The following is an 11,711-nucleotide window of genomic DNA, read 5'->3' on the forward strand; positions in this document are numbered from 1 at the left end:
TTGTACTACTGCATCCTACCAGAGGAATGTACTACTGCATCCTACCAGAGGAATTGTACTACTGCATCCTACCAGAGGATTGTACTACTGCATCCTACCAGAGGAATTGTGCTACTGCTTCCCACCAACATCAGTTTTGTTCCCTCTGTCAATTTCTGAAAAATAAAAAGTTTAATACAAATCTTTTCTTGGGCACTGACACTATAGCTATTACTTTCTAAAATTGATATTTTTTTCACTTTGCTCACTTGCTCAATATAATATCTCCGTTGCAGTGAGAAGAYTGCAGCCATCCTTAGAACAATTTGAGATTAACCCTAGAGGAACCGTAGCATGAAGGTAGTTGCATTTATGCCCACAAAGCACTATTTAAATTGGCCCATTTGAGAGGGTGTCTGGGCTGCTGATTTCCTCCTTCAAGATTGTGTGTTCTGTAGGAGACTGTACTGCCATGGTATACCTGATATCTCTGACTATCAGAGCGTCTGTAATGACTCCTCTACTGTTGACCTACAACAGGAAATGATTCAACCCAATGGAGACTCGCCGTTAATAAAGTTCAGCAGTGTGCTGGGTCTCTCTGGGTTCTGGGTTCAAGCGCTGGCGGCGTGTGTGTGTGTGCATGTGTGCGTGCGTGTGTGTGTGTGTGTGTGTGTGTGTGTGAGGGTGGAAGAGAGAGCGGAATCAGGGAAGAGGGGATCCTGAGGCTAGATTGTGATTGGTTTTGTAGGTGGTACAGTAACTCAGCTTCCTCCCAAGGCCTCGGATATGATCAAGGGTGAGCGTGAAGACGTTGCTCCGCTCCTAGGCCTCCGCGGCTGGTGATTCGTGGGAGTTTGTCCCTGGCTGAGTTATTATGCTTAGGTTCAGAGGGTGGCTCTCAGTAGACCCAGGCGAAGGGTCCCAGTCTGTGTCGGTCTCTCCCTTCCAGGAAATAGAGATGCAAGCACATCTCCTTCATTAATATCYGCCTGTCATATTACACAGGAGACCAGAGCAGGGTCAATCTGGAATTAATGACCATGTCACTCACACTGCTGAATTAAATATACAATGATACAAAGTTGGGACACTGAAATWAAAAAAAATCCAAGAAGGATGAAGGGGATCAATATATATATATWTTTTAATCTCCTCGCTGGCTCCAGTACAGTGAGCCCATCATTGGTTATTCAACCAGGAATACACTCTTAGAAAAAAAGGTGCTATCTAGAACCTAAAAGGTTTCTTTGGTTGTCCCCCTAGGAGAACCCTCTGAAGACCCCTTTATGGTTACAGGTAGAACCCGTTTGGTTAAATGTAGAACCCTTTTGGGTTACATGTAGAAGAACCCTTTCCACAGAGGGTTCTACATGGAACCCACAAAGGTTCTACCTGGAACCAAAAGGTTTTTAACTGGAACTATAAATGGTTCTCCTATGGGGACAGCCAAAGAACTCTTTAGGAACCCTTTTTTTCTAAGACTGTAAGCATCAACCAAAGACTGAATTTGTAATAGGAGCTAAAAAAAGTATAGCTTATATTTAATTTATTTAATGTACTGTACATAATAAACATGTGAAAGTGACCCAAATATTGTATCTGAGTGGTAAGTATACAGACAGAGTGTCACTGAGGTCATCAAGCGTTCATAAATCATACCTGCCTGTGTTTAATTAGCGATTGAAATCTGACACCGAGAAGTGCATAGGCAGCCATTTTTTCCATGCTAATGGGAACTGGCCCATCACTCATCTCTATCCGGCCTGTCACCGTGGTGATGGAATTACTTTAACTACACATATTGTCCCAGCTCAAACTGTTTGGCAGATTAGGGAGTTTGGTTTTAAGTAAAAATGGTATATTCATTTCTCTCTTACAACATGAACAGTAAACAATTCCCGAGATAACACATCTTGGAAATTGCTTCTTTTTCTTTTTTTTTTCAGCAAAACCATCTGTTCGACTAATTAGATGTAATGGCATATTGAGGGTTATATACCAAGGTTATAATATTGCTATTTCACCATGAAGAACAATTAATCAGTAGTTGAATGCAGTAGAAATGTATTGAGAATAAATGAATTGATGTATACTGACGCCAACAGTGAACACCCAACAAACTACAGTATTTGTCTTTAGCCTTTATGGTCTTTTTAACAACATTTGTCACAAAGTGCTAAGCAGTAGCTTGGAAGCACAGTGGCAAGGAACAATTACCTATTAAGTTCTGTCACTCCCTCTCTCATGGTTGAGCTAGCTTTACCCATGGCCCTGTATGCAAAGTGTTCTCGCCATCAGTGCCCTTTAAAATGGAATCCTATTTGCGCTCCATTCAGGCGCATTTCCCTGGCGGCCAGTCACCATGCTTGCTGTCATCTCCTGCGATAAATGAGTCTGTGCTGTTGGCGCTGTCGATGATGTGTYTGAACGTATCGTTATTGCCCGTGACATCAGTGCTCTACTTTCCCCCCTCGTTATGGAGTGGAAATCGGAATAATGACTGACACTGATGGGAAAGGGAAAGGGGGATACCTAGTCAGTTGTACAACTGAATGTATTCAACTGAAATGTGTCTTCCGCATTGAACCCAACCCCTCTGTATCAGAGAGGTGCGGGGGGCTGCCTTAATCGACATCCACATCTTCGGGCGCCCGGGGGAACAGAGGGTTAACTGCCTTGCTCAAGGGAAGAACGACAGATATTTACCTTGTCAGCCCGGGGATTCAATCCAGCCACCTTTCAGTTACTGGCCCAACGCACTAACCAGTAGGCTACCTGCCAGAGGGGGCAGTGTGTGTGTGTGTGTGTGTGTGTGTGTGTGTGTGTGTGTGTGTGTGTGTGTGTGTGTGTGTGTGTGCGAGCGTGCGTGCGTGCGTGCGTGCGTGCGTGCGTGCGTGCGTGTGCATGCGTGTGTGTCTTGGCCACTTTTTGATGAGACCGAAAATTGTAAATCATTTTTTCCCAGTTTGACTGACGTGGTCCAATCAGTTATTAGTTCAATGCTCCCAAGACTTTAGCACAGACACAGAGGGGGATCTGAACAGGAGCATAACTACTATGGGAAATGAGACATCCACATAGACTTTACTACTTTGATCATGCTACATGTCTAAGTCAGAGAAAATAACACGTGTTGTTCATATACAGGACATTTGAGCATGTTTGAATTATATTCTATATGACAGCTGATGATTAATGACATACATGACAGATACTTTAGCTTGGTATGCTATTCATAGACATGGAGGTGTTTGTCAGTGAGTGGTGCTCGACTTGTGAAATATAATATGAAGCGGGCATCAGCGACATACCGCAAGGATTATTCTCAACACTTAAGGGCACACAAAACAAGCCCACACCATAGACCTCTGGCACCTCAGCCTCCAGGTTGAGAATGACAGTGATGTGACCTGGCTTTATCTATAGCTGGAGCTCAGAGAGTTAGCCTACATAYTTGTGGATTAAAATAAAAATGGACCTATAGATATTGATTCTCGAATTCTCTGGAGTCATAGGCCTTATTTCAAAGTAATTAAAGAGAGTGTTTGACGGACATTCTTTATCACTTCCTGTGATACGTGGAAAATAGATGATTGAGCGTAGGTAGGTAGGTTATCTAAGTTCTGTGCTTTAATTCGGCAGAGCAAATTAAATGGTTGATGTTTACAGGTTATCTATCACTGAACCCAAGACCTGGCCATTCTATTTTGTTGTTCTCCAAGTTTAACTTTTCCTTTACTACTATAGACACTAGTGCTCTCACCTTGTCATGTACGACTTGTGCTCTACATTAATATTCTTTATAGCGACTGCAGATTTTCAGGAACAGCAAATCTCTTCTGACTTAACTTTGATCAAAACAAACACAAAGAAATATGTGCAAACAAACAAATATATCCCAAATCTGCTGATTTTTATCCGTGTTTAAAATTACCCAGAACTTAGAGCTTAGCCAGTAGGGGCAAAGAATCACAGCAGAGCAGGTGTTGACACTATTGCCAATGATGTCATTGGACTTCTAGCTCTAAACTGTCCCTGGCCTGTAATCCACACGGTCAGGTCGCGACTCCAACACTTGTCGAGCACTGAAGAGCTCTCGTTTCTCTTTCCCTCCAGACTCCACTCTACACTTTAATCATCACATTTAGGTAAACATCCCCCCTACATACCCCTTATGCTGTGTGAGGACAACATCCACCAGCCTTCCTGTCTTCCTGCTTCATCTGAATCAAAGAAACAAAGAGGCTTTGTGAGATTTCCCCTGCTACCTGGGCAGAATCCTATTGGGTTTCAGTGAACGGGATGAATGCCGGGTTGAGTGGCGCTCTCTCTATTGTAAACGTTGAAACGCTACACCGTTATCTACTGTAGATGAAAGAGGCAAACTGTGAGTCATTTTTGATGTCGAGTCATTCTCCCAGGATGGAGACATATTAACTTGAAGAAGTCAGCGACAAAATAGCTGTTTTTTTGTTGTTTTTTTGTCAAGCAAGGTGGAATGTTGCCTTGCCCCTGTGCTCATTGTCTTTCTTGAGGAGCTGTCAAAGTGTTGCATTTACTGTTTGATGAAATTCAAATGTGGCCTTCGAGGGTATAGTACTGTAGATGTAACTTTAGCTCTGTCCTGCTACATACAGAGACAGCCAAAGCGGATCTGCCCTCAGGTCCTCCAGTGCTGAATAGCTGAAAAGACTGAAGCACGGGAATACATGTGCTGTTTCATTGGAAAATTCAAAGAAGGGACTCCATATTGTAGTGAATCTTGTACAGGAGTGGAGATTTCATAATGATAAACACCTGAGGCACACTCTTGACCCTGCTCCCTGACAGGATTCATTATTTTAGTGTCTCCGGTTTTCCCATCAAACCTCACCGATCTGACTTACCCTTGTCTAGGAACGTGTCACGGTGTCTATCGAAAGTGTTTTCTTAACCTGAATATGAAACTTCTTCAATTACTTCACGAGACACAAAGGGAGGACTGTCAAGATTCAGTTCATTATTGTAAGCTAAGCTCCTGAGTTATATCTGAAATATACTGCTGTAACACTCTTGTTTCTGCCCTACCAGGTGTTCCAGATAGCCTATATGATTCTGAAAGCTGCCAACTCCCCCAGGCCAGGTAACTGGGTGCTGGAGCGTTCCCTGGATGGGGTGACCTTTACCCCCTGGCAGTACTATGCCATCACAGACACAGAGTGCCTCACTCGCTTCAACATCCTTCCCCGCACCGGACCGCCATCCTACACACGCGACGACGAGGTCATCTGCACCTCTTTCTACTCCAAAATCCAACCCCTGGAGAATGGAGAGGTGAGGGGTCAGGGGTCAGGGGTCCAAGTAGGGTCACCGAAAGGCCGTAGGGGTCAGCTGTGGCGTAACAGCTACAGGGACTTGTTTCTATAGTAAATATGATTGTTTGTTGAACACTTCAAACTGAAATCCAATTTCAATAAAAATGCACAAGGTAAAAACTTGGATTCCATTTCACTATAATATATTAGATTCACCCATGGCCCACATGAAATAAGACCACCAGCACTTTCATTCACTTGCTTTAATGGGCAATGTATTGAAGCCATTTGCTGCTGACTTGATTGCCAGCTACAGTAGTATTTAAGTGCCCTGGTGGTTTAGTTCAATTACATGAGTCAGCTTTGAAATCACTCACCAGCTGCTCACAACCAAATGGACTTAATTATAGTTGTGGTGAGCAAAGTTGCCCTAATAGTGGACATCTTGTTTACGAGTTAGGCATACAGTCTAGGCACATAGCACATTTTATTTCATGGTGTGCTTGGTTGAAGTCAAGAAATGCTCTCTCTTTTCTGTTGCATCATCCACATCCAGCATTTTTCCCATATTTGTTTTCATTGAGGATTTGGAATAAAGAAAGCCTACTTCGCACAAAGAAGAAACACACACACACACACAGAAATCAACCCACACACACTCCACAAAGGACAACAACGCTGCCTTGATCAGTTGTGGATCGGAGCAACTCCTTTTAATTGTGAGAGCCGATTGCAGTCTGCTCTCACTGACGATAATGAAGCAGTCCAGTCCACAGCACCGACGCTGAGCCAGTTTATACTGTATGATCACCCACATAACTCAGTTCTCTAGCACCCTCCTTCTCCTCCCCCCTCCTCCTTCCTCCACCNTCCTTCCTCCACCTACCCCCCAGAGCCCCCCGCCCAGGCCCCCCTAGGAGCTCTTGTCAGCCGGCTCCTTTTAGGTTGTGACAGGAAGCGTACAGAATGATCATAGCGAAATCCTAATGAGTCGTAGGCGGTGTCAACACATCGCAGATCTTATATTGAAATGTCACTCTCTCTGACTTCTTCAGAAACAGCCAAGCTAACCACACCGCCTGAATTAGCAGACACGGTTAACCCTTCACAGCTGCAACCAAATGATTTTTTTATCCAGGTCCATTAATGTGTTGTCTTCTCACCTCAGCAGTGGTGTGCTCTGAATGTTGTAATGGTGCTGTTTTTTAATGGATTTTCTGTGTGGAGATTGAATTGAGTCTTTGTTAAATACAGTATTGAACAGGGGTCATTAAATATCTCTATTTTCCTTTATAACATACTTGGGGTCTTTTTGAATGTATTAATTCATTACTAAGAATCTGTACCATTCGGTGCTTTGTCTCAATTTGCACCCGGGGCGTAGATCCACACCTCTCTGATCAATGGAAGGCCGAGCGCTGATGACCCCTCCCCGACTTTACTGAACTTCACCTCCGCACGCTACATCCGCCTGCAGTTCCAGCGAATCAGAACCCTCAACGCTGACCTCATGACCCTGGCCTTCAACGACCCCCGCGATGTTGACCCCATCGTGACCAGGCGGGTAAGAACGACGCAACATGTCGTAGACTACGCATTACCATCGCCTTCATATAGCCTCATGTATTCCATCTGTGAGCCACTATTCATTTTTTACCCGCCACGGCTTTCAAAATCAGTGAAATGGCCGTGCGGCACGTTGATTACATTGCGTTCACCAGACAGATGGGTCTTAATTAAAAATGTCTATAATTAAGAAATCTGTTCCTTTCTGAGCAACATCCACCTCATCATGTGTTGACTTTGGCCTACGCTATCAGTCACCCAGTGAGCTCCTGTGTGACGCATAATTACCGGACAGATTGCAGGGTTTATTTTGAGAGGGGAATTTTTCATTTATAAAATACTGCTCAATTTAGTCATACAAAAGGGACTTAAATGATGAAATTGTGGATGAAATTGGCTCTCACTCTCTGAGAAATAAGTGTCTTTGAATAAACTAGACTGTGATGTATTTTTTTGTAGAATTAGCCAGCGTCTGATGGTAGAAATATTCCTCTCCATTTCTCTCCACCTGTTACTGTCTCGTATGTGTTTTTTCTCTCGCAGTATTACTACTCTATCAAAGACATCTCAGTTGGAGGGATGTGTATCTGCTATGGCCATGCTAAAGCCTGTCCTCTGAACAAACAGACCAAGGTATGTCAATCAACCTACAGTCTCCATCCATGGCCCCTTCTCTACACTGTGAGATACAGTTCATTTTCGCATTTGATTGTAACTCCAAAAGGGACACGTGATACTCTTTGACCCGCGGCCCTCGTTTGAAGTGCGCTCCAGTTGTGTCTTGGGTGAAAAGATCTGTCGTCCCTTCAGTGACGATGACACTGTAACGTGGCGTAATTTCATCCCCTGTCAGAAATTCAGCTGTGAGTGTGAACACAACACGTGTGGGGAGAGCTGTGACCGCTGTTGCCCCGGATACAACCAGAAACCCTGGATGGCTGGGACCTTCCTCACTCGCCACGTCTGTGAGAGTAAGATCACACAGTGATAAACACAGTATTACATACTGCACATGCGACTGCCAATTTTATATTGAATTGTTTAGTATGATCCTATGTTATGTGATTTGGTTTTATCTTGCTATCTTATTTTGATGTGATGTAAACTTGATGGGGAAAAAATTTCAGTTAAATTTTTCATAAAACTTCTGGAACTCAACTTGAGAGACACCTGGTAAACAGCGCTAAACAATGTTTTCATGCAGGTCTTTTTTTCCCTTGAGGTACTGTGATAATTTCATTTGTTTACTGGATCTTTCCTTTGATTTTATTTGATGCCGTCTGCAGAGTGCAACTGCCATGGGAAATCTGAGGAGTGTTACTTCAACCAGACAGTGGCAGGCAACAAACAGAGCCTGAACTCCCAGGGGGAGTACGTGGGGGGAGGGGTGTGTGTAGGGTGCACCAGGAACACAGCCGGAGTCAACTGCCAGACCTGTGCTGATAGCTACTACAGAGCCACTGGGGTATGTACTGGTACTGTATAGTCCAATTGACTAGGAGCCAAGCAGTGAATAATCAATAGCGATCTCACTCCGTATCTATAGCTTTGTATCGTGACTAGGGCCATGAGTTTTTCCTGGCCTGAGCAGGAAATACTCTGGGCCCTATCATGATATACTATGTTCCCAATATCAAAGACGACTTGTCAGTTTCTCCATCTCCCCTCTTCCCTTCAGTTGAGTCCAGAGGACTCCGACCCGTGTCAGCCCTGCTCCTGTGACCCAGAAGGTTCTCTGTCCCCAGCATGTGTTCCAGACCAGTCCCAGGCTGAAGGAGGTATGCTCCTCAACCTCCCTGTTCTCCCCTCTCCGCTGATCTAGCTGTCATATGTCCCCCCCCCCCACCCCCGGTCTCCCTGTTTAGTGCTAAAGCCTGCGTCTCTCCTCCTGTCTGGTACCACAGACCTCACGGCTGGATCCTGCCACTGTAAGCAGGGTTATGGGGGACAGCAGTGTGACAGGTGTACCTTTGGCTACAGCGGCTACCCCAACTGTATCCGCTGTAACTGCAGTCTAGACGGAAGCCTGAACAAGGATCCGTGCCTGCTGCCCTGTGTCTGCAAGGTAGGTCACGCTCTCATCCTCCTCCTCCTCCTCCCTGTATCTCTATCCTCCCATCTTCCTCTCCTCCCACACCACCAGAACCAATCCATTCAGTGTCAGGGGTGGGCCCATCAGCGCAACGCTTCACGGCCTCGTAGGGCCAACCGCTCCGAGTTGGCTCGAGTTCTTCTCTCTTAATTGCTCCTGTAGAAATTGTGACTTGTCATTTGTTGTTCAAATTAGCCGGCTACTTCTGCCGCTGCTGTTGTGCACACTCATGTCTCACATATGTCATATCCTGGGCAAACTCACTCTTTCACTAGCCAATTATACTGTCTGACCGCAGGGATGTCAAGGAAAAGCGGGGAACTTTGCTCTCTTCGTCTAATTATTGAGCTGTGGGGATGATGTGCAGTCGAACATTGCGTTTCTTTCTGTCTCTAGGTGAGTCAGACGCTGCTGAAACTTTTCTCCAACTTAAGTGCACAGGCAGAGAAAGACCGTCGGCGTCTAACGAACACGTCATCACTTTCCCCAGTTCGAGAAATGGCATCTGGAGAACGCTGGTTCAATGTAACATTTAGGATAGCTAATCATTTCTCAAGTACCTCATTTTGTTTCCCTTGATAGCATCTTGAAAAAATGTCTCATATACCTGATTATGTTTTTTTTCTCGGTCATATACTGTAGAGGTTTAAACAAAGACACGCTGACCAGTTTTTTCCAATTAAATTATTGGAAAATCCCTACCTCTGAAATCATGTAATTTGGGGTGTGCCAGTTCCCATTTGACAGTGCCCAAGCAGTGATAGCTTTGTGCAGGCAGCCAGCCAATGTAGGTGGAATATAACATTTGGAAATTATATTTCAAGAGAAAGTGGCACCATTCCAGAATGGCAACGCAATTTCTATTAATGGCTGACTATGAGACATGAAGTCACTATTTACAATACACAAACATGGTGAGAAACAAATGCAGTCCAACAGGGGAATTGAATTGGCCTTGTGAAGCGTAATGCTTTCATGTCCTCTTTCTTTTCCCCAGGCGAGATAAAGTATCTAGCCACTCAAAACCACAGAAACCTGGCTTTGGCTACGTGGGCATGCCAAATGAATGTGCATTGCGGTTCGTTAGCCGAAGCTCAGGGATGATGGCATATAAAATGTTGATTTTGCCAAGTGTTTATCTATCTGCGCATGTTTAATAATCCAAGATTCAACCAGACAATAATCACTACCAGTTGTTACATGATGTTTGTTAGAGAAGAGTTTCCCTCAATGTGTGGTCATACTTTGTAGAATGTTACTGGCATCGCTTAGCTTATTGTTTTTCACATGAGTTATCATTTAATGACTTTTGTCTACTTCTACTTGTAGTATGTGATCTTGGGAGAGAGGGAATGTCTGTCCCAGGGGTGTGTGGGCTGTCACAGTGTGTGAGTGCCTGTATAGCACATCCTTCTCATCCAGATGCTCTGTGTCTGCGTGTGTGTGTGTGTGTGTGCGTGTGCGGTGCGTGTTGTGTGTTGTGTGTCGTGTCGTGTGGTGTGTTGCTGGTGGTGTGTTTGCGTGTGTGTTGGCGTGTTGTGTGTGTGTGTGTGTTGTGTGTGTGTGTGGTGTGTGTGGTGTGTGTGTGTGTGTGTGTGTGTGTGTGTGTGTGTGGTGTGTGTGGTCTGTGTGTGGTGTGTGTGTGTCTGTGGTTGTGCTGTGTCGTGTCTGTGTGTGTGTGTGTTCCAGGAAAACGTAGAGGGGGAGAACTGCGACCGCTGCAAGCTGGGTTTCTATCATCTCCTGGGCGAGCGTCTCCACGGCTGTGAGAAGTGCTACTGTTCCGGCGTGGCGAGTGACTGCTCCGATTCCCACTGGACATACCATAATGTAAGAGACTACGCCAGGCCTCACTCTCTCATTTTCCCCCGCAAACACAACTCATTAGTGCCTCTTGCCTGGCGCTGTGCTGCAGAGTTAACCCTCTACTGGCCGGCCTTATTAAAACAGGGTGCTGATGGCTGGGCTGATGACAGGGTGCAGTGGAGGAGGAGGCAGAGCCACACACATACACACACACACACACACAGCCATAAATACAGGCTGATTTATACCGCGCCACACACTCTGACATGTTGGCAGGATGAGGTTGGCGAGGGTCAGAGGTTAATGATCTGCAGAGGGTAATTGTGGGTAAACAGGGTGGTGGGTAGGGTGGCGATATAGACAGGCGGGGGAGGGGGAGAGGAGGGGGCAGTGGAGGCAGGCCCGTCACTGGATTACAGGGCCTGATCTACGGTGGGATACTGCATGTGACAGACAGCCACACATCTGTCTACGCAATTAACCTGACCTTGAGTTCTCCCTTCAAACCACCATTCTTTAACCACTGTGTGTGTGGTGAGGGTGGTGTGGGGGGGGTTTGAGGACGTGCGTTTGCGTGTGTGTACTTGGCCGTGTGTGTGTGTGGGCGACCATGTGTCTGAGGGAAGTTAGAGGACATGGTGTATGCGTGTGTTTGTGTGTGTGTGAGGTCTAATCTGTTTGTGGAGAAGACCATTTTCAACCTATATGACACAAAGGAATCAGTCATATTAAGACCAAAGTGGGACATTATCAGAGGAAAGGTTGATCAGCCTGGGCCTTAATGACCTGTACCTCTCTGTACCTCTCTGTACCTCTCTCCATCCTAATGACCAGCACCTCTCTGTACCTCTCTCCATCCTAATGACCTGTACCTCTCGGTACCTCTCTCTATCCTAATGACCTGCACCTCTATGTACCTACCTCTATCCTAATGACCTGTACCTCTCTGTACCTCTCTCCCTCCTAATGAC

At 45.4% G+C, this 11,711-nt stretch overlaps 1 protein-coding gene across 7 annotated transcripts in view; it reads left to right on the top strand.

Moving 5' to 3' along the window:
• The window catches only part of lama2 (laminin, alpha 2), a 144,586-nt gene that overhangs the window by 31,893 nt on the left and 100,982 nt on the right, over nt 1–11,711 (top strand). For all 7 annotated transcript variants that reach the window (XM_070446506.1, XM_070446507.1, XM_070446509.1 and 4 more), the window contains exons 4-11: nt 5,053–5,295; nt 6,661–6,840; nt 7,386–7,475; nt 7,696–7,813; nt 8,129–8,307; nt 8,521–8,620; nt 8,747–8,907; nt 10,624–10,764. In XM_070446506.1, coding sequence (XP_070302607.1) covers nt 5,053–5,295; nt 6,661–6,840; nt 7,386–7,475; nt 7,696–7,813; nt 8,129–8,307; nt 8,521–8,620; nt 8,747–8,907; nt 10,624–10,764 — 1,212 coding nt within the window. The remainder of the gene's footprint in view (nt 1–5,052; nt 5,296–6,660; nt 6,841–7,385; nt 7,476–7,695; nt 7,814–8,128; nt 8,308–8,520; nt 8,621–8,746; nt 8,908–10,623; nt 10,765–11,711) is intronic.

Source organism: Salvelinus sp. IW2-2015, linkage group LG14 (genome assembly GCF_002910315.2).
Source record: "Salvelinus sp. IW2-2015 linkage group LG14, ASM291031v2, whole genome shotgun sequence".
Taxonomy (NCBI): domain Eukaryota; kingdom Metazoa; phylum Chordata; class Actinopteri; order Salmoniformes; family Salmonidae; genus Salvelinus; species Salvelinus sp. IW2-2015.